This window comes from Hyla sarda, chromosome 4, assembly GCF_029499605.1.
Source record: "Hyla sarda isolate aHylSar1 chromosome 4, aHylSar1.hap1, whole genome shotgun sequence".
In the NCBI taxonomy this organism is placed as follows: Eukaryota; Metazoa; Chordata; class Amphibia; order Anura; family Hylidae; genus Hyla; species Hyla sarda.
The window spans coordinates 252,323,541-252,347,623 of NC_079192.1; the positions used below are offsets into that span (position 1 = coordinate 252,323,541).

At 42.2% G+C, this 24,083-nt stretch overlaps 1 protein-coding gene across 1 annotated transcript in view; it reads left to right on the forward strand.

The window, feature by feature from the left end:
• The window catches only part of PNPLA8 (patatin like phospholipase domain containing 8), a 70,745-nt gene extending 49,437 nt beyond the window's left edge, over positions 1-21,308 (forward strand). The window contains exons 9-10 of the mRNA XM_056573927.1: positions 14,697-14,892; positions 19,272-21,308. Coding sequence (XP_056429902.1) covers positions 14,697-14,892; positions 19,272-19,546 — 471 coding nt within the window. The 3' untranslated portion in view covers positions 19,547-21,308. The remainder of the gene's footprint in view (positions 1-14,696; positions 14,893-19,271) is intronic.
• Positions 21,309-24,083: the final 2,775 nt, after the last annotated feature.

Consider the following 24,083-nt stretch of genomic DNA (forward strand, 5'->3'; position numbering starts at 1 on the left):
CTGCGACAGAAAGAAAGGGAAATTGGGCGACAGATTAGTAAATCACAAGGAAAAAAAAGACCTGTACACTGAAAAAAAAACCCTAACCGACACTCCAGTCTTTGTAAATGAGGGCCACGGTGTTGTTTCTGCAATTTATTTCGCCTATAGAAGTCTATAATCTAATAATTTATAATAAAAAAAATAAAATAAAAATAAAGTAGAATCTAATAATTTTTTGGAAAAAAAAGAGTATGCGGCAATAAAAAAAAACTGCAATTAAGCCTAAAAACTTCACTAAGGGGTAAACATAGTGCCATTTGGGTATGGTATTTAATATTACCATGTTGACTCCCAGCTAACATCTGGCCACAGCAGTTTTGACCAAAAAAAAAAGTCACGCAGCGAGTATGGCGTTTTGTTTTCAGCTGAATAAAAGATGTTATTCACCTCATAACCTACAAATATACAGACTTCAGGATTGACGATTTAGTAGAACATCTTTAGTGAACAGAGTCCTGTGAAGGTGCCTGAAGGCTGCTTGATAGTCATGTCAACCACATCCTCTACTTCACATCATTATTCTTCGACAGACTGTGATTGACCTAATCCCATAAAATAGAAAAGGAACCTGAACTAAAATGATTCGGTAGCAGCTTGACAGCCCTGACACTAATAAAAAGCATTGAAGAACAGAATATTGTGCCTTCTGGCATCACTTGCTTGGATTCCTAAACAAAAGAGCCATGTTACCCTTGACAGAGCAAAGCTTGTTCCCCTCCAGTGCACCACTTTCTATGTGGACGTCATTTATCCAGGACTTCTTCCCTTGCCTTGTGCATATTGTGCTACTGTTAATATCTTCTTCCTGGAAATGTAGATGTCTGTTTTTATGTCTTTACCTGTCTCGTGCCTAGCCATAATACTTTAGCCTTTATAACTTTGCTGTAGTCCCTCCTTAATGCCCACCATTCTTAGTCAGACAGGCCATGGCCACTATTTTTGGACATCTGTGAGAAGGCATGAGATCCAGATCTTGGATACTAAATAAAAAATGTTCTTGCCTTATTATACAATATATTTCTTTGTACAAAGCCACACACTAGAATTGTTTCAAATGAAGCTTTTTCATCTTTAACAGAAGCTTCTCCCAGAGGCTTCCCCCATATGCTGCAGTAAAGTGTAGGAATCACTGCCGATAGCTGAGAATAGCTATTACAGTCTTTCAATGTCTTGCTATAGGCCTCTCTTAAAAGCCACATTTCTGTCTTCAGAATACATAAGAATTTCCCTCTTGGCACTTTTGTTTTTCGTTTTTTTTATTTTATTTGTTTTCCTCCTTCCAAAACCATCTCCTATTTTTCCACCATCATAGCCCTAACCTGCTCCTTCTTGCCTTCTAAGATTCACAGCTTTTTTTTTTTTTACAATTCATAAGGAGGATTTTTTTTAACGTATTTGTAAAAACTTTTCCACACTTTTTTTTAGTCTCTCTAGGACATTTAATCACTACATTAGTATTCCAGTGTAGTGTACAATTCTTTTTTTGAACTCCTATAATAGCCTACTTGTGGCAGCCTGAAATAGGGATCCTGACATGGCAGCCACAAAGGTCCTAAAAAGCCTGTGACTGCCATGGCAGTTTATAGTCACCCTTTATTTGCAACTAAGGGAAGTGGGACTAAATCGGAGCTCAGACAGGACTGGCAATTGTCTGCCTAGCTGCCATGGTCATGCAGTTGACCTTGGCATCTAGGCAGTTAATTGACTAAAATCTTTTTAAGTTCAATAGGGTACGATGGTACAATCGCTAGTACAATACACTGGAATATTTTTGTATTGCTCTGTGACTGTTCTGTTAGTACACTAATAGAGCTATGTACTAACAGAGGAAATGCTAAAATGGCAGGCCCAGGGGACCTTAGTAGACCCCTAGCTGCCACGTTAACCATTTGCGTAATAATGCCATGAAGAGGAAAGGTTGATTGGGTGAGAGGGGGCCCGACTTTATCTGTCCATCTAGATGCTACAGTTGCTATTGCTTATGGCATCTAGGAGATAAACAGATGATATCAGAGTTATCTCTGGTCCAAGCCACTTCTGTGAGCTGTATAACACAGTCAGCACCTGTCATGTCTGGAGCACGCTTAGTTCCATACTATCTAACCAGTTATAAGTTTGACATACTGTTCCTTGGTGTGGTTTTAAAGGTTTCTGGGTTCTATCATTGGCAGATTTTCTGTTAGACAGCTTTAAAAAAATGACACCCAAATAAGTGTCCTACAGTCCTAATGTGCTGCTGGCCATGCTAGGCATCAGTCCTTCACAATCTGCTAGGCAAAGATGGCTTACTGAGTCATATGAAGACAGCATAGCGGCAACATACAATTCCTTTTTTTTAAATTTATTTTTAATCACATTTTTTTATTGAAGGTATATCATAAACAATAAGAATAGTCACTCACCACGACCAGAAGAACAACAAACGGAACATCACTCAGCACACAGTATGAATGCAGTCGGTCAGCAGACCGATAAAACAGGATTTTTGCCGAGGCACATGGGTAGGCATCATGGGTGGCAGAAGAGGGGGAGGAAGAGGCGGAAGCTAAAGGAAAGGACAAAGAGGGGGCAGGAGAGGTAGGAAGAGGGTAGGGGAAATGAAACAGGATTTGCAGACAAGATGTGTAACTTACCACATGAGTCAGTCTCTTCCCCCCGAGTGGCAGGAGAGGGTATGGAGTGTAGGACATAAGGCGAGGTCTCATGGGGAGATAAGGGAGAGCAGCAGAGTCACCTCTCTGAAGATAAGTCTTGTGAGAGAAGGTCCCTAAAATCAGGGGACAAACAATTACTTTTATATCTGACATCATGGCTGTTGTCTTCTTCCCTTAACCCTCTATTAGGGCAGTACACAAACATTAGTGCACCCAGATCCATGACCCTGTCCCCAGAAATTTATATTGAAACCTAAGTAGTTTTTGTCTTGTCCTTTACCTTCCCTCCAGGGATGGCTGAACTGAATTTCAGACTTTATTTTAGCCAAATTCAATCCGTTTATTTTATAATTATCCAGAAGGCTGTTTATAATGGTAGAATATAGCATCCTTTATGTAATATCCTTTGAACTTAAAATGTATATCAGATGATGATGATGGCTTCAGTAAAGCGTTTAAAGTTTGCTGAAACTTCTGAGCCATTCGCGAGGCTTCAGTGATCAGGATACAGTTTTGCCAGAAGTGCCATGCAAGTCTATGGGATTTTCGACAAATCCATATCCTGATCATTGAAGCCTCGCGCAAGTTTATTTATCAGAAGTTTCAGCTAAATTTTAAACACATAGGGGGATTTCATCAAGCCATTTACCCTCTTTTTTTTTTTCTACATATATTTTTCTTATCTTTTGTCGCAATACATCATGTGCGACTTTTCTATGCGACTAATTGTTTATGCTTTTATCAAATAGTTTTTTGACTAAATATAGCCTTGTTTTTGCAGTGGGCACGAATTCATCATGTATGTGAAACACATATAGTCTGTCGTTTCATCGCATCATTAGTTTATTTGTCGCATTTCTACACCATGTATTTTATGGTGTAGAAAAAAGGCTGTCGACAGCTGTCCTCATATGCCCATTCCTCCCTCCTCATATGCTTTTATTTCATGTTTATTTAGTAAACATGAAATGGAGAGAAATTAATTGAATTCCTCCGCCATTTTATGCCCCGTACCTGGCCCTGCTCCCTCCTATGCGGCTATACCATGATAACTGGCAGGAAGTGGCTTCACGTGACTTCCTCCCAGCGCTAGGCACTCCTGGAAGGGACTTGGGAGCCACCGGCGCTGCTGCTGTACAGGAGACACTGCCCCCACCACTGATCAGCTTGGACACAGGACCCACCGCTGTCCCCACTACCGATCAGCCGGAACACGGGACCCGGTGCTGCACATGAGCAGGTAAAGGTATTGGTGACATTTGCGCGAGTGCAAGTGCAAATGCCCGGCATCGGTCCCGATACCGATACTGCTATCGGGAAATCCCTAATTCTGGGGGTTGGTTGATGGGTCCAGTTTAGTTTTATGTGTGTACTGAGAGCTTTGGAGTCTGCCCTGTAACGGGTGGAGCAGTGTTTTCAAACCAGGGTGTCACCAGGTGGTGCAAAACTACAACTCCCAGCATGCCAAAGGCTGTCCGGGCAGGCTGGGAGTTGTAGTTTTACAACAGCTGGAGACACCCTGGTTGGGAAACACTGGAGTGGAGTGCAGGGATCCCGACACAGAGCCAATGATGATCACCAAGCGCTGTACCGGGGGACGGCAGGCAGGGGGGGGAACTTGATTATTGCTGGCTGGGGCGTTAATATAGACAAAATACAAGTTAAAAAAAAGGCAGAGAAAAGATATGGGTGAAGGCATTATACAACATGAAACCAAATTCATCAAAGAGTGTACACCTTATGATGAATTTGAACCATGTTAACCAAAAATGAAGCCCAAAAAGGGGTAAAAACAGACACAGGACAAACCATTATTGATGAATTCCCCCCATATTGTGTGTTTATTAAGCCGCTGTGGTTGTGTGATCCCTGCTATAATGATCCTTCTGCGTTCTCTAAGCTTAGAATTTATAATCTCAGGTGACATTTTGTGTGCCTGTGACAGCCAAAGCTCTCCATAAAAAAATAGAAAGAAGTAGTGTAAGGCCACTGGCATGTCCACTAAGTCACTGGAAGATTGTTCTGTGTCAGACAAGATGAAAGTTGACCTTTCTGCAAACAAAATGCTGCATTCCAACAGAATAAGCCATATATGAGTAGTGAATCATAGTTCTGGAAACATTACTTACATCAGCTTTTAGTTTCATTTAAAGGGTAGCTCCCACCATCCTTTATTTTTTTTTTTCTGTCCCTGCCTATTGCCCATCTATCCCTAACCCCCTCCCTGCCTTTTAATTTTTTTTTTTTTTTTTTTTTTACTATATTAAAAGGCCTTTTTGTCTGCCTCGTAGTGTGCTCACTACCAGGCAGACTTCCCCAGCAGGCACAACGACACTGATGCCTGCTGGGGCTGACACTTCCGCCCTTAGTTCACCTATACAGGGTGCCTCCAGCTGTTTCACCACTACAACTCCCAGCTTGCCCTGACATCTATTGGCTGTCAGGGCAAGCTGGGAGTTGTAGTGGTTAAACAACTGGAGGCACCCTGTGTTGAAAGCAATAACTTTGTTAGGGCCGCAGCACTACCCCGAACCCCGCTCTCCCCCCCCCCCCCCTTTGAAAACAATAGTTGTAGGGCCGCAGCGCTACCCCGAACCCCGCTCTCCCCCCCCCACCCCCCCCCATCGAAAACAATAGTTGTAGGGCCGCAGCGCTACCTTGCACCCCCGCTCCCTCCCTATCTCTCTCCCCCCCCCCCCCCCACAAGAGACATACCCGAGTGTGCAGAGCAGCAGCAGCGGTGTGTAGAGTCCGGGAGGCGGGGCCGGCGTGTGAGGCCAGGGAGCCAATGCGCTCCCAGCACTCGCTCCCGCCTGTCTGATTGACAGGCAGGGAGCGAGCGCAGGCTGAATGAATTAGGACCCTGCAGCCGGCCACTAGGAGGGGGACCCCTTGTGGCCGGTTTTCAAACGTAAAGTACAAAAAATAATAATAATAATAATTATAATAAAAATTATAATGAAAATATATTTGAGAGATGTTGTAGTACTGCAACATATAAAAAAAAAAAAAAAAAAAAAAAAAAAAAGTTGATGACAGTGCCCATTTAACAAAGTAAAAGCTTATTGAGTAGGATGGAATAAGCTTTATTTTAGATCTCTAGAAATGCTGGAAGAATAGATAAGGCTTGATGCTTTCTATACATAAGAGTTAATCATGAAAGGTGTTATTTAATGGTGTTAGTTATTTATCTCAATGGGCTCTGTAAATGGACAAATAATAATTCCATGATCTATCACAGTGGTCTTCAACCTGCGGACCTCCAGATGTTGCAAAACTACAACTCCCAGCATGCCCGGACAGCCGTTGGCTGTCCGGGCATGCTGGGAGTTGTAGTTTTGCAACATCTGGAGGTCCACGGGTTGAAGACCACTGATCTATCAGATGCTTGACTTTATCTGAAGGCAGTACATTGAACACTGCACCAAAAATATTGGTCCCTTCCTTATTTTGCTGTCGCAAATTTAATGTATCACCTAGAGTATTTTCTATTGGTTAGAGACAGATACTAAAATGTGTTCTTTTTCGGATCTGTTTTTCTATTTATTTTTTGTACATTATTATGGGGCAGCATCTTGCCTGAGCTACTTTTAACAGTGTTTCCCAAAAAATGCTTTACCGAAAGCCCCATAGTCATAGACAACAATAGTCTGGAGCAAACCCTAATCACTTGGAAGGGATCACCCATCTTTTCATAGTTTCTTGATATGATCTTCCGTTCCTGATATATAAGGGTTTATCATTTGTTTGATAATTCAGGGAATCGGTCAGTTATTCACTCCTATTAGTAAAATTATCATGTGATCTGCAGGGTTATAAGGTCAGGAAGTGTGTATTAGGCAAACAACCCCCTTTGTGTAAAACATTTACACCGCCCATCACATTATTACTTCCATCATTAAAATGAAGTTCACGCCCATCTGGCTGATTCTTTGAATTGTCAGACAAACTATAAACCCTCATCTCAGGAATGGAAGGGTGTATCAAGAAACTGTAAGAAGGTGTTTTACCAGGGCACCCTAAACTAATGGCTAAAAATGGCACCCTAAACTAATGGCTAAATTTTTTAGATCAACTGGTGCCAGAAAGTTAAACAGATTTGTAAATGACTTCTATTAAATAGAGATATTTCGATAATACTGGTCACATGTTACTTATATGTCCACTAAAAATATAGGATAGTTAATTTAACCCTAACCTACCCCAATTTGCGAGGGTCAAAGTTTTTGTTTAAAGTCCCATGCAAATCAATGGGAAATGTATGTTCCAGCATAACTTCCATATGGCTGGAGATATTTTGATAATACTTGGTCACATGTCAAATAAAGATATATAATAGTTAAATTAACCCCTAAGCTACTCCCATATGTGAAGGATGGGGTTTTTGTTTCAAGTCCCATGCAATTATATAGGACTTCTGGTGCCTTACTCCACAAGTGTCACGATGCCGGCTGGCAGGTAGTGGATCCTCTGTGCCAGAGAGGGATTGGCGTGGACCGTGCTAGTGGACCGGTTCTAAGCCACTACTGGTTTTCACCAGAGCCCGCCGCAAAGCGGGATGGTCTTGCTGCGGCGGTAGTGACCAGGTCGTATCCACTAGCAACGGCTCACCTCTCTGGCTGCTGAAGATAGGCGCGGTACAAGGGAGTAGGCAAAAGCAAGGTCGGACGTAGCAGAAGGTCTGGGCAGGCAGCAAGGATCGTAGTCAGGGGCAACGGCAGAAGGTCTGGAAACACAGGCAAGGAACACACAAGGAACGCTTTCACTGGCACTAAGGCAACAAGATCCGGCAAGGGAGTGCAGGGGAAGTGAGGTGATATAGGGAAGTGCACAGGTGAACACACTAATTGGGACCACTGCGCCAATCAGCGGCGCAGTGGCCCTTTAAATCGCAGAGACCCGGCGCGCGCGCGCCCTAGGGAGCGGGGCCGCGCGCGCCGGGACAGAACAGACGGAGAGCGAGTCAGGTAGGGGAGCCGGGGTGCGCATCGCGAGCGGGCGCTACCCGCATCGCGAATCGCATCCCGGCTGGCAGCGGAATCGCAGCGCCCCGGGTCAGAGGACGTGACCGGAGCGCTGCCGCGGGGAGAGTGAAGCGAGCGCTCCGGGGAGGAGCGGGGACCCGGAGCGCTCGGCGTAACAACAAGCTCCGCTCTGCATCTCCTGGTGAGTGTGCCAGTCCGGCTGGCAAGCCACACCCTCCCTGCATTCCATGCCCCATCTTGCAAAGATGCCCACCCTTTAAGCCACACCCCTTTTATTTTCAGCTTACAATATCTTTACCACCATATGAGGATGGGATATGGGGGACGGGATATGAGGTCGGGCTGTGAGCGCAGGATATGAGGACAAAATGTGAGGACAGGATTTGGGGTGGGGATTTGGGGTTGGGATATGAGGAGGGGATTTGGGGTCGGGATATGAGGAAGGGATTTTGGGGTTGGGATATGAGGAGGGGATATGAGGTTGGCATATGAGGATAAGTACTCCACCACAAGGATAAGGTAGGAAAAACCGGGGTACTCAGCTAGTAGACTATAAACATCACATTTTGGGCAAGTAAGTGTGAGAGATTATGTGGGGAATCTCCCAAAAAGATTTTAAACTGTATAAACCATTTACTATTGAATGCAGTTATGTTTTGTATACCGGAATACTCCTTTTATCTTTCTCTTGTACCGGCACAGTTATCATATTTTTGTGAATCTAAATTTAGATGGGTAATATAGGTGGTGTGAGGATTGTCCAACCACTGGGCCCCCCAGCAATCTGGGGATAAGTTTTTATAAAGTGCATAGCCCATTTTATCTACCGTACATGCAGTTGGCTCTAAGACTGGAAATATCTTTATTATCTAAAGGTATTGTACATTCTCCTATTAACAAAGGGACTGAACTGTGAGAGTTACTAGCAATGCAAAGCATGTCTAGCCAAGCAGAGATGTGACATGGTTACTATGGAGTCAAGAGACCTTGCGCCCAAATATTACAGCTGGGTTTGCCAAGTCATATATTCCTCAATGCATACCGCATTTTGCTGCTCATTTTTATTGAATTAATTCGTGTCGTTACTTCTTCATGGGGATAAATGCTCAAGCATGTGTTCTTGTGTTCTGCATATAAAGTAGCTGACGTTTACCAGGAAGTGATTTTTCTCTAAATGACCGTCACGACAGCATGGGAGAAATATCTCAGGAGAGTAATGGAAGTGATAAAAATATGTTTACTACTCTTTGGAGATAACTCTTGGGAAATGAACTCTAACTGGGCAAAAACAGCAAATATGCATCTTACTGAAGGGGTATATTATAATATCTATTGGTAAGTGGTGGCTTCTTGAAACTATATGGTTACAAATAAAATGACTTAAGAATTTTGAAACAAATGTAAGATCTGTAGCTTATTTTTCATTGTGTAGAATGATCTACACTAAGGCTGCACGATATATTGCAATCGAATAGCGTTTTTTGTGAATTGAGATATAACAATATGGCCCCCGAGAAAATTTGCAATTACTTCCAGTATGCGGCTATGGTGGGAGTCAGTGTTTCCCAACCAGGGTGTCTCCAGCTGTTTCAAAACTGCAACTCCCAGAATGCCCGGACAGCCAAAGGCTGTCCGGGCATGCTGGGAGTTGTAGTTTTGCAACAGCTGGAGACACCCTGGTTGGGGAACACTGTGCTAAGAAAAAAAAAAAAAAAAAAAACGATGCTTACCTAGCCCTGGTCCCCATAGGTCTGTCGCAGATCCCGTTTTCCTCCGTGCGGTCACGGTATCTTCTCCGTGTCTTCTGTGCGTTCTTCTTCACATACAAGCAGGACCTTACAGACTCAGCCAATCAGTGAACACAACGATGTCATGTGTCAGACCAGTGATTGACTGAGCCTGTAAGTGCAACCAGCTACTATTAATAGGTGATAGACATGAAATGGGGGATATGTAACGTGTTGGGGGGGTGTGACATGGGTATTGTAGTGAAGCAGGGACATAGACATGAAATCGGGAGATGTCAAATATGGGTGTGAACATGAAATGGGGGGAGAGACGTGAAATGGGGGAGATGTTAAATGAGGGTGTGGACATGAAAAGGGGGATGTGGAAATAAAATCTGGGATAGACGTGAAATGGGGGGGGATATAAATGAAATGAGGGTGTGGACATAAAATAGGCGAGAGACTAAATAAGGGGATAAACGTGATATGAGGGCAGGATAGAAATGAAATGGGTGTAATGTGAAATGAGTGGTGGACATGAAATGGGGGAATACACGTGAAATGGGGGGATTTGACAGGAAATTGCAGGATTTTACCATTTGTTTATTGTATCACAGATCCAAATCGCAATATTTACCTTCATAATCCTAATCACACATTTTCCCCGAATCGTGCAGCCCTAACCTATACCTACCATTATGTATTTCTTCTGCTGTTCAGTTGCACAAGATTTAATACCCGGTACTTGGGAAATAGGACATATTACACAGTTTCAGTTCTACAATTTTATTGTATTTCATTTGTTAGTAGTAAACTTCTTTTTGAGTCTTTCTAGTTCATACAAATGAAGAAAGACTTGCTGGTATTCTTGTATTTCTGCCCAATTAAGCACCCTATTTGTTTCTACAATATCACAGCTGTAGTAAAGGAAGATCTGCTCAGTGTGAATATCTACTAAATAATGTATGATGCTCTCAAGGTTCTCTTCAAAAGAAATCAGATGGAGACCTGCTTTATTTGGGGGAAGGGAATTTTCTAAACAAGGAACTGGACCAGGTTTCTGCTTTGAAGATGCTCATAGTCACAAACCAGCTGAAGATGAAGGCATATATCAACACTACGCTCATTTTAACTATATGAATGTGGCATAAAAATTCAGATAGAACTAAGTGATAAAAATACCACTTTATTTCTGGAATGGATAAATACAGTGGGGGAGATTCTCAAAAACTGCTGTAGATTCTGTTCCAGCGATATTATACACACCTTCTTTTTTTTTTTTCCTCCTCACATTTTCAAAGGTCTCTTGTGCTGCTTTGAAAATATAAAAATATGTGAAAATAAATTTTCTCGCCACTTTTTTGTTTTTTTTTTCCGACAAAATTTATTTTTGCTGCAGCCATATTGGATTTTTTTTTGGGGCCAAAATTGCAGAGTTTGGCACCAAAATTGACGATTTTTGCACCAAAATTGACAATTGTGTGCCAAAGTTTACATGTTACATGGTTACTAGTGCCCAGACAAGCGATAACTGTATAAATAAAACATTTCTTAGCTTAAATGTGAGTGCAGGTGCAGTGCTAATACTCGCCGATACCAAGTACGGTATCTGACACCAGGGTGACGCGGTTTCTGATGCTGCTTACCGTATGATATGTGGGTCCTTGTTGTGTACAATGGAGGCGGCTGCTGTAGTATGAGCCAAGATTTCTCTCTTCATTGTGCAGAACAGGGAATTTGCATTGGTGGTGAGACCGATGACCAAATGTGAGCAGCGGCAGAAACCGGGTCACCTGACCTATCTACCTATAAATTCAAGTTAGTGCAGGTGACTCTGCTGTAAGATTGTCTTTAAAGGGGTACTCCGCTCCCCAGCATCCGGAAGTTTATGGTTCAGGGCTGCCCCTCGTGACGTCATGCCCGCCTCCTTCGCATAGACTTTTGTGAGGGGGCGGGCGTGACGTCACGAGGGGCAGCCCTGAACACGGGAGCCCGCACACAGCGTTCGGAACAATAAACTTCCGGACGCTGGGGAGCGGAGCTTCCGACACAGGGCAGCCGACGGCTGAAATTTTTTATGCTAAATATTAGCACTTTATTCTGTTAAAGCCCATAACTATTTGCAGGATGTTTATTAGACTAAAAACAAACCGCACCAATAGACCTCATGGACTCTAGTACCAGCTGGGCAATTGAGCAGTCACTCACAGAAGGTGGCTATAGAAAACAGGGGCAGAAACTGGTGGATGAGTGAACAACTATTACATTTGGAAGATTTGTAAATGATAGTAGTAGTAATACTTACAAAAGGATTTACAGTTTATACTCAAGTATAAGCCGACCCGAATATAAGCCGAGGCCCCTAATTTCACCCCAAAAACCCAGGAAAAGTTATTGACTCGACTATAAGCCTAGGGTGGGAAAGTCATCATCCAGACCCCCGTCATTAACACCCCCGTCATCATCACCCTGTCATCATCCAGACCCCTGTCATCATCACCCTGTCATCATCCAGACCCCCTTCATCATCACCGCCTCTCAATCCCTTCAATCAGTGGTCTTCAACCTGCAGACCTCCAGATGTTGCAAAACTACAACTCCCAGCTGGGAGTTGTAGTTTTGAAACATCTGGAGGTCCGCAGGTTGAAAACCGCTGCCGAGCATTCGTCATCATCCAGACCCCCCCCCCCCCCTTTAGTTTTCTACTCGCCTCCCCTCGGTGGGAAGGAAGGGTGAGCTGTTCCGGGCCATCTATGCTGCAGGGACCGTCCGGTGGGGAGGGTTAGTCGTTGCGGGCTGTCCATCTTCACCGGTAGGCCCTCTTTTCCGCTCCGGCCCCGGACTAGAGACGTTGCCTTGACGACGACGCACAGGGACGTTTATGCGCAGGGACGTCCCTGTGCGTCGTCGTCAAGGCAACGTCACTAGTCCGAGGCCGGGCCCGGAGCGGAGAAGAGGGCCTCCCAGTGAAGATGGACAGCCCGCAACGACTAACCCTCCCCACCGGACGGTCCCTGCAGCATAGCTGGCCCGGAACAGCTCACCCTTCCTTCCCACCAAGGGGAGGTGAATAGAAAACTAAAGGAAGGGTCTGGATGATGACGAAGGCCGCAGTGGTCTTCAACCCGCGGAGCTCCAGATGTTTCAAAACTACAACTCCCAGCATGCCTGGACAGCCGATGGCTGTCCAGGCATGCTGGAAGTTGTAGTTTTGCAACATCTGGAGGTCCGCAGGTTGAAGACCACTGAGAAGCGATTGACAGGCGGAGAGTTCACTCGAGTATAAGCTGAGGGGGGGCATTTCAGCATGAAAAATCGTGCTGAAAAACTCTGTTTATTCTCGAGTATATACGGTATGTAAACCATTTACAGATAAGGACCACAGATGTTGCCCAATTCAAATATATAGCGAACATAAAGACTGAAGCAAACAAAAGCTAGAAGACCAAGAGTAACAAACTAGATGCTGGCTAACCAAACAGGACATAGAGCACAGAGACACTAAATGGTAAATACAAGATTGACAGCAGGTGCACAGAGTAAAATGGGTCCTTAGAGGGGTACTCCGCCGGAAAAAATCTTATCCCCAATCCCAAAGGATAAGGGATTAAATGTCTGATCACGGGGACCCTCGTGATCTCCGGGCCGCCAGTGTCAGCGTTCTTAACACGGAAGAGTGGAGCTTGGAGTACAGAGCCCTCACGCCTACTCCCATAGACCTGAATGGAGGGGGCGTGGTGGCTGTAGTCTCCAGTCACCCGTCACGGAGCGGAGTTCACTCTGTGCATCGAATGTTTGGGGTGCCGCAGCGGACACATCTTATCCTCTATCCTTTTGGATTTTCTGGTCGAGCAGCCCTTTAAATAAACTTCAGGAAACTCAAACAACCAACAGTTAGATAACAACTAAAATGTGATACGGATCCATTCTACCAGCAGTACCCAAGGCTGCTGTCAGCAACACTAAAATCTAAATTCAGGAAATAATGACATGGCAGATGTTGATCCACCATGCATATTAGTTTTTGTCCCTATTTACAGTACGAGAAATTTTTTTGTGAATTTTGCATATTCTATTCACATGTGGGAAGTTTTGCAAAAGAACTTGCAGTGAGAATTTGGATTCCAGCAGAAGATTGAAGATGTTGAACAGAATAATTGCATTGGACATAAGCGCTGATTGCGGATCATTGAAAGGCACATATCCACTTTTTGAATTTCCTCAGTATGAATGCATCCTTAGGTTGTTTTTGTACTATACAAAACACTCTGTAAGACCTATTGACTTCTGGGATCACAGTAGTGACTGGCTTTAGATGTCATAGATGTAAATGGAAAAGACTATTGCCATTGATTCTCTTTAGCATTCTGTGCACCCAATGTTTATCCATATTCTGTGGGCATTTCAAGGATATCATTGTAAAAAGTCACTTTACTACAGGAGTACCACTAATTTAGAACATAATAGTATATATGTGTGTGTGTGTGTGTGGGGGGGGGGTTATACTCATTTATAGGAATAGAAATAGCAGATTATAGCACCAAGAAAAATTCTTGAAAGTAATGTTAAAAGTTGAGGCAACTGAAGCAAGTTTTTTGCCTTTCTCTTTATCAATGCTGATGAACTTGATGGACTTCCATAATGTGAAATATACTTAAAGCTCCATGTTACATTGTAATTGCTTTGTTCAGCTGCTTTACAGAGCTCCTATATAAATGCCTCATCTGCTTAAAAATTCATACTGACCTGTATGACATACTTTATGACAGTGGAGGTGACTTAATGGGGTATTCCAGGCAAAAACTTTTTTTATATATATATATATATCAACTGGCTCCGGAAAGTTAAACAGATTTGTAAATTACTTCTATAAAAAAAAATCTTAATCCTTCCAATAGTTATTAGCTTCTGAAGTTTTCTGTCTAACTACTCAATGATGATGTCACGTCCCGGGAGCTGTGCATGATGGGAAATTATCCCCATAGGAACAGCACAGCTCCCGGGACGTGACATCATCATTGAGCAGTTAAACAGAAAACAACAACTGAACTTCAGAAGCTAATAACTATTGGAAGGATTAAGATTTTTTAATAGAAGTAATTTACAAATCTGTTTAACTTTCCGGAGCCAGTTGATATATAAAAAAAGTTTTGGCCTGGAATACCCCTTTAAATACCGTATGGAAATATTTACTAGTAATTTTTGTAACATTACTTTACCTCTTCATCCATACTATATTGTTACCTGTTATTCTGACTGTTTTCTAAACTATTTCACAAATTTAACAGGATGGAGGACTTCTAATAAATAACCCATGTGCCCTAGCTGTTCATGAATGTAAATCCCTCTGGCCAGAAGCATCACTCCAGTGCATAGTCTCACTTGGCACAGGCCGATATGAGGGTGCAATGAAGACTACAGCCACACACACAAGTCTGAAGGCCAAACTGAACAATGTGATCAGCAGCGCAACTGACACAGAAGGTGTGTATGGACCCTATGTAATCATTTTTATAATTAACTGGAAATAATATTCTTATAACGTCCGTTAAAGGAAAAAAAAAAAAAAGAGAGCTTAATGGCAGTTTTTGGTTGGAGCACGGCGGCAGTGTGAAAGAAGCCTTAACCTATATATAGGATCCTCAACTAGCCATTCTATCCATCATACCAGTTGAACCCAGATTTACATGCTTTAGACTTCTATCCAAATTGGCACACCGATCATTCTCGCACTTTTCCCTCATTTTAAGTTTAAAATGTATAGGAGTTTCCTAGCAAAGCATTTTACATATTAACAAAAAAAGATTTTAGGCAATTTTACCAATTGCCCATTGAGGCGAGAAGAAAAAATTTCTCCCAGTTGATTCTGTGCCTTAATATGTCCCCTAATTCCTCCACTACTTTAATCACACTAGGAAGTGTCTGACCTGGATTCTGCATGCAGTTTACCGAGGAGGAGAGTGCATTGCCACGTGACATACCGTATATACTCGAGTATAAGCAGAGTTTTGCAGCACAATTTTTCGTGCTGAAAACACCCCCCTCGGCTTATGCTCGAGTGAACTCTCCGCCCTCAGTGGTCTTCAACCTGCGGACCTCCAGATGTTTCAAAACTACAACTCCCAGCATGCCCGGACAGACATCCGCTTTCCGGGCATGCTGGGAGTTGTAGTTTTGAAACTTCTGGAGGTCCGCAGGTTGAAGACCACTGCGGCCTTCGTCATCATCCAGGGGGATGATGACAGGCGGTGATGATGAAGGGGGGGTTTGGGATGATGACAGGGGGATGATGACAGGCAGTGATGATGTAGGGGGGGTGGGATGATGACAGGGTGATGATGATGAGGGTGTTAATGACGGGGGTCTGGATGATTACATGGGGGGATGATGTATTTCCCACCCTAGGCTTATAGTCGAGTCAATAACTTTTCCTTGGTTTTTGGGGTGAAATTAGGGGCCTCGGCTTATATTCGGGTCGGCTTATACTCGAGTATATACGGTAATGCTTTCCCTTACATCTTATGTAGGGACTTTCTCCCTCATCCTTAGAGCTGCTTACTAGCTTGTCTGGCCCAACACTTCCTGAATTTTGTCTACACACAGATACGCACAGGCAATAGCTGCAGGGACCAGATCACTTTCTGGGCTGTGGAAGGACTAGTGGTAAAAAATGTAGCGCATTATTTGACCCAAAAATATACACATTTTTTTAGCCAATGTATATAACATGTATACATAATAATGTTGTTATCCACATATATAAAAATGTTTGCAAAATATTATTTAAGTGTTGAAAAATATTGAAATTTTTTATATTTGCTTGAATCACTTATGTAGAAATAATTTGAGTCTTTATTAGCCTCTGAATAGGGCTTATATAGGATTTTATTATGTGTCCATTGCTAACAAATAAATGAGTTAATGCCAGCTTAGCTGCCACATAGCAATCATATGAAGCTGGTCTGCTCCTTACAAAACAAGTGACATTTAAGCATTGTGAAGAATAAGCTCTTCAATAGACATGGATAGTTTTCTATGAATTGATTCCACAGTGACTGTTGCAATCTTTCCTGCAAACAAAGAGAATGATGTTGAAGCTATTTTAATCTGCTGATGGTGTCCTTCTCTGCCAGCTCAGCATATTCACTAGTGGATTGAATTGCAGTCCTGAACATAGCCAATATTTAATTTGACTGAAACCTTAGTCTGATACGCATTGCAGGGCTGGTTCAGGACATAACACATTTACTTTAAATATGTGACAACTCCCTTTCTGCAGAACTTTTTAACCAGGTCTGTCTTATACTTACTATAAGAGGTGTTGCCCTCCATTTATTGCTCATTCACATGAAACTTTTTAGCAAGCAACGATGGTTTTGCCAGAGGAAATAATGTTGATACTTTTTATTTTTTTTAGGAAAGTGTCATTCTTCGTCGCTTGTATGTGCTCTTGCAATAATCATTATAGTTGTGGAATAAAATGGGATAAATAAATTAATCACCAGATATTTAAAGCATATCTTATTTTTTTAAAGGGAACCTATCACCAATTTTATGTTGATAGGGCAGCATAAAACTGGTGCACTATGATTTACTCTGAACTGGCACACTATTATTTACTCTGAACAGGTGCATTATGATTTACTCTGAACAGGTGCACTATGATGTACTCTGAAAGGGTGCACTATGATTTACTCTGAACAGGTGCACTATGATTTACTCTGAACAGGTGCACTATGATTTACTCTGAACAGGTGCACTATGATGTACTCTGAACAGGTGCACTATGATGTACTCTGAACAGGTGCACTATGATGTACTCTGAACAGGTGCACTATGATGTACTCTGAACAGGTGCACTATGATGTACTCTGAACAGGTGCACTATGATGTACTCTGAACAGGTGCACTATGATGTACTCTGAACAGGTGCACTATGATGTACTCTGAACAGGTGCACTATGATGTACTCTGAACAGGTGCACTATGATGTACTCTGAACAGGTGCACTATGATGTACTCTGAACAGGTGCACTATGATGTACTCTGAACAGGTGCACTATGATGTACTCTGAACAGGTGCACTATGATGTACTCTGAACAGGTGCACTATGATTTACTCTGTAATGACCAAGAATTTCAGGGAAATCATAGTTTACAAAAGCTGTAGGTAAGTAGTCATTAGGGCAGTTCTATGGGGCTGATCTGATGCCTCTCTCCCTGTCTGTACAGGGAGAGACATGTTACTCAGCACTTGCTGGGCGGAGAGTGGCCCTCGGGACCCACCCTAATGACTAGTTACCAGTGTCCCAAAGACCTTTTTAAATAATTATTTCTCTAAAAGCCCATTTGTTTAAGAGTAAATATATGTCAGGATCGCACTGCACCAGGGCAGAATATAACTGGTGAAGCTATGTTCACATGGCAGAATTTATCCACGGAATTCTGCATGAAAATTCTGCGGTAAATTCTGCAGAGATGAATTGCCCATTCACTTCAATGGAATTCCTGCAGCAGAAATTCTGCTGTTGTGAATGGGACAGGTGGAATCCCATTGAAGTCTATTGGCTAAAAATTCATGCAGAATTCCATGTAGAAATTCTTGTGTGTGGACATAGCCTAACCGTTTCCTTTTTATAACCATAAGTAAGGAGAAAAAAAAAAGAGGGGTGCTCCCTCCTGTTTTTGGTTCCAAAACAGGCACTTCCAATAATAATTTGCTGTACAGCAGTCCCATGACCACATAGTGCTGCAGTTGACTACTCAGCCTTGACAAACCATTGTCTATACAGCGATGAGTAAGAGGGCTTGAAACACACAGGCGGTGTATACTCACCTGGGGTGATTGTGCTGGAAAATGGGCACACCTCTGTTGCAGTTACGTGTGTTTGTCAGCTGCTGCCCTCCCTATCAGGTCTTTGGTGGAGGCGCTGCTGTTTTTCTTATTTGCAGGTACCACTATTTGGTTAAGCAGTTTATTTTATACAGTGCACCGAAATGCCACCTTTTCTTTCTTTTTTTAATTTTTTTTAAAGAAGCAAGCCCGTGTTAAAGAGTATTAAAAAAAAACTTTACTCACCATTTGTGGTCACTACGTTGTCCTACTTCGGTCCCTGGTGTGGTCTCATTTGTGCTTCTTGGGATGGACACACAACACTGCAGCTCAGCTAATTGTCAGTTGCAACGATGTCCCCTCTTGGCCAGTGATTGGCCAAGTGTCAGTGTGACGCATTAGGCCCAGGCACCAGGAAGAAGGCCGGGACCCTGGCCCAATGCATCATACTGCTGCTCAGCCTATCACCAGCCGAGGCAGTCCACTGTTGCTATGGCTGGTGCTTATGTTGTGTCTCAACCCCCCGAAGCAGTAAGTAGACCACACCAGCGACTGGGAGCGCTGGAGGTCAATAGAGGTGTTTTATGTTTGTTTGTTTATCTGTTTCAATATTGGCCTTGTCTAATTTGGTTCAAATCTATTTTATTAAAAACAAAACCCCTGTTTGTTTCAAGCCTCTCTACTCTTATCGATGGCTGTATAGACAACAGTTTGTCATGGCTGTGTAGTCAGCGCAAAGTGAAACACAGCCGTTATGTGGTCATGGGGCTGCTGTACAGCAGCAAATTATTGGAAGTGCCCATCATTGCTCAGAGCAACAACTCCAGCAAGATGAATGCCCCCTATAATCATGGACAAAAATACTAGCCACAAAAAAAATACCTAAGAGGTAATATGTTTTAAACACAACAATAAACACATTTTGTTTTAAACCAATGTAATAGATTCTGTACAAAATAGTAAATAGCAGATATGTAACCAACTGCTGCTTTTTATATTTTTACAATGTTTTATTTTCCAATATCTACAGAGGTTCACAAAACATTGGACGCCCTCCTACCTCCAGACATCTATTTCCGATTCAACCCAATGATGAGTGAAGACATACCACTGGATGAAAATCGCAAGGAAAAACTGAGCCAACTTCTGTCAGATAGCCAAAACTATCTAGAGCGAAATGAAGAGAAACTCAAGAAAGCTGCCAATGTCTTGAAACAAGAGAGAACAACATTCCAGCGTATTTGTGACTGGACTAAATTAAAAGTAGACATGTATGATGGCCTTCCACTTCTCTCCAAGCTTTAGAACTACAACCACGTATGGCACAGAGGTGCATCTGTTTGTCTCTAGGCACACCAATGGTGTGTCATTTACACCTTATGTTCTCTTGTAGCCAAGATGTAAAGGGATCATTATGAATGATTTGTAATTGTTCTTCTTTATAGAAGAAATGTAGATTATTGTGGAGCCAGAGGGATGGTAATACCTTATTTTAGACAAATTTTTACATTGGACATGCATTTGATAAAAGGAATGTACATATTATATTTGCTCACTTTTACTGTACTTTATTAATCTATTGGATATATTTGATTTAGCTGTATACATAATTATTTATTCAAAATGGAATCTTGATTTCCGTCCTGGCCTCCACCCTGTCAAAGGATAAGTGCACTAAAACCTCCACCTTACTCTCCAGCATATATTAATGGGTGCAGTATCATGCACATAAGGTGATTCCGTATTAGATGTGCACAATGAATTGATGTTTTTGACAAGTTCATGACCTGAAGCAGATGTTTATCCTTTTCTACTTTAATTTAAATATAGAATGAAACTGTATAAAAAAAAGAGTAAATCAATTGTTTTATCTGGTACTGATCCTGGGTAAATGCATTAAGCTATACGACATACAAAATCTGCTAGATTCAGTCAACAGCTTAGCCGAGCTTCTATAATTCTATTCATTCCGCTGCACTGCATTCTGAAAACTATGTTTTGCACATTAGATTGGTGCATAGTGTGTAAAGCGTATACCTCCTTGAGTGTATCTTCCCCACGCAGGCTATCTGCCGACACTGAAAAAGCAGGGGATGCTGAATGATAGAAGCCTGGTCTTCTAAAGGCTCATTGGATTTCAGGAACAGTACAAGATGATTTAGAATGTGTTTTACAAATGACTACAACATGTACAAGTCATTTGAGGTATCTAAATGTAAATGATATTAAAAAGTTGCTAAACAATTCAATTTATTTTTATGATGTACTGTTTTCACAGTTTGTCCAAAGACAGGAAGAAAAATATTGTACTATAAGGATAAGTAGTTTATATAATAAACCCCAATAATTGATGGTCAATTTAATTATATCATTTAAGAAAATCGCTCACCTTCAAAATGTTTCCAAAAGAAACGTAAAGATTTGTATTTAGTTTTGTAGGAAAATATTTAAAATAACTTTTATTATACAAATAAAAATTCCTATTGTTTTGATGCTTTAGAGTCCAGTGAGTGGTGTTGTGTAATGATTATCAGCCCTCTTAATGTGTGCCTACAGTGATAGTTGTCGATCACTTAGGACCGCCCACTGGACTTCTAAGGCCAGAATGATCTTCATGTACACAACTCTGCTCCAGTCACATGCAGTCCCTGATCTGACATGTCCAATGTCATAGGTTCCCTTTGAAGATATATCTTAACTGAGATGGGGAGTCCACAGACTTCACTGCCATAATCCTCATATGCTGATTACCTTGGGGTTATCCTAGTAGATACTGTTATGTTCTTACCATTTCATAAAAAAACATATAGAAGTGCGTGTGTATTCCTTAAGATGTACCTGTCATTTACAAAAACTTTACATAATCTAGATAATACAATTATATGTATATTTGTAGTATACATTGGAAAAAAAAAAGTGTATATGTTTGGGTGAAAAAATCTTGGGATTGTCCCTGCAGCAATAGCTTGTGTCCCTGCAGCAATAGCTTGTGTCCCTGCAGCAATAGCTTGTGTCCCTGCAGCAATAGCTTGTGTCCCTGCAGCAATAGCTTGTGTCCCTGCAGCAATAGCTGGTGTCCCTGCAGCAATAGCTTGTGTCCCTGCAGCAATAGCTTGTGTCCCTGCAGCAATAGCTTGTGTCCCTGCAGCAATAGCTTGTGTCCCTGCAGCAATAGCTTGTGTCCCTGCAGCAATAGCTTGTGTCCCTGCAGCAATAGCTTGTGTCCCTGCAGCAATAGCTTGTGTCCCTGCAGCAATAGCTTGTGTCCCTGCAGCAATAGCTTGTGTCCCTGCAGCAATAGCTTGTGTCCCTGCAGCAATAGCTTGTGTCCCTGCAGCAATAGCTTGTGTCCCTGCAGCAATAGCTTGTGTCCCTGCAGCAATAGCTTGTGTCCCTGCAGCAATAGCTTGTGTCCCTTCAGCAATAGCTTGTGTCCCTGCAGCAATAGCTTGTGTCCCTGCAGCAATAGCTTGTGTCCCTGCAGCAATAGCTTGTGTCCCTGCAGCAATAGCTTGTGTCCCTGCAGCAATAGCTTGTGTCCCTGCAGCAATAGCTTGTGTCCCTGCAGCAATAGCTGGTGTCCCTGCAGCAATAGCTGGTGTCCCTGCAGCAATAGCTGGTGTCCCTGCAGCAATAGCTGGTGTCCCTGCAGCAATAGCTTGTGTCCCTGCAGCAATAGCTTGTGTCCCTGCAGCAATAGCTTGTGTCCCTGCAGCAATAGCTTGTGTCCCTGCAGCAATAGCTTGTGTCCCTGCAGCAATAGCTTGTGTCCCTGCAGCAATAGCTTGTGTCCCTGCAGCAATAGCTGGTGTCCCTGCAGCAATAGCTGGTGTCCCTGCAGCAATAGCTTGTGTCCCTGCAGCAATAGCTTGGTCTCCTCACAGAGACACACAGGCAATAGCTGCAGGGACAGCATTTTTTAACCCCTTAAGGACGCAGGGTTTTTCAGTTTTTGCATTTTCTTCCTTACCTTTTTAAAAATCATAACCCTTTCAATTTTCCACCTAAAAATCCATGTTATGGCTTCTTTTTTTGCATCACCAATTCTACTTTGCAGTGACATTAGTCATTTTACCGAAAACACCACGGCGAAACGGGACAAGAATCATTGTGCGACAAAATCGGAGTAAAAACGCAATTTTGTAACTTTTGGGGGCTTCCGTTTCTACGCAGTGCATATTTCGGTCAAAATGACACCTTATCTTTATTCTGTAGGTCCATACGGTTAAAATGATACCCTACTTATATAGGTTTGATTTTGTCGTACTTCTGGAAAAAATCATAACTACATGCAGGAAAATTTATACGTTTAAAAATGTCCTTTCTGACCCCTATAACTTATTTTTCCACGTATGGGGCGGTATGAGGGCTCATTTTTTGCGCCGTGATCTGAAGTTTTTATTGGTACCATTTTTGTTTTGATCGGACTTTTTGATCACTTTTTATTCATATAAAAAGTGACCAAACATACGCTTTTTTGGACTTTGGAATTTTTATACGTGTACGCCATTGACTGTGCGGTTTAATTAATGATATTTTTATAGGTCGGACATTTACGCACGCAGCGATACCACATATGTTTTTATTTTTATTTACTGTTTAATTTTTTTAATGGGAAAAGGTGGGTGATTCAAACTTTTTATCGGGGAAGGGATTAAATTATCTTTATTAACACTTATTTTTTACTTTTTTTTTTGCAGTGTTATAGCCCCCATAGGGACCTATAACACTGCACACACTGATCTTTTATACAGATCACTGGCGTGTATTAACATTCTTGTGATCAGTGTTATCAGCGCTTGACTGCTCCTGCCTGGATCTCAGGCACGGAGCAGTCATTCGCCGATCGGACACCAAGGAGGCAGGTATTTGGCCCTCCCGGTGTCCTGTAAGCTGTTAGGGACGCCGCGATTTCCCTGCGGCGGTCCCAAACAGGCCGACTGAGCAGCTGGGATAATTTCACTTTCGCTTCAGACCCGGCGGTCAGCTTTGATCGCCGTGTCTGAAGGGTAAATACAGGGCATCACCGCGATCGGTAATGTCCTGTATTAGCCACGGGTCCCAGCCGTTGATGGCCGCCGGGACGGCCGCGATATGACCCGGGGTCACCGCGTGACCCCCCAGCAAATCGTGGGAGCCAGCTCAGGACGTAAATATACGTCCTTCGTCGTTAAGGAGTTAATGTGTATTACAATGTGTATTACAAATTTATATATTTATATATATATATATATATGTGTTATTATCTACATTATATAAAAGGTTTTATGCAAACGACAGGTCCACTTTAACAATAGAATGTATGGTTTGGTTCACAGGGTGTTTTGCAGCATCTTTATATATCTTTTTCTGTTTTATACGTAATGTCTAAACTTTTTTCACTTTATTTCTGTCATTTTTTTGGTAATTGTTGTAATATACAGTATTAGACATTATAATTTCTTCTTATTCTGCACTGCTAGTGTAACCTGTCATTATGTTCTCATTTGTTCAATAGACCTCTGCTTGATACATAAATTGCCAAAAATAATAATGCATGCAGAATATAAGAGGGGTTATGGTGTGATGTTCCATGGCTGCTTACATTCCACATAGTAAACTATCTAATAAAATGTAAAAGATTCTACTATAAATACCCTTTGGTAATATAGCGCTTGAGAAGGATCTCTTGATTATCCGTAAGTGGAAGATAGCATTAAGGTATGTTCGCTGATAGGTATTTGCTGCAGATTTTATGTTGTGTAAATGAATATAAATAAATGTATGAACACAGCATTAAATATATGCTTCATAAAATTTACTGCATGAAATCTGCAGCATGTACAGTATGTGTAAACACACC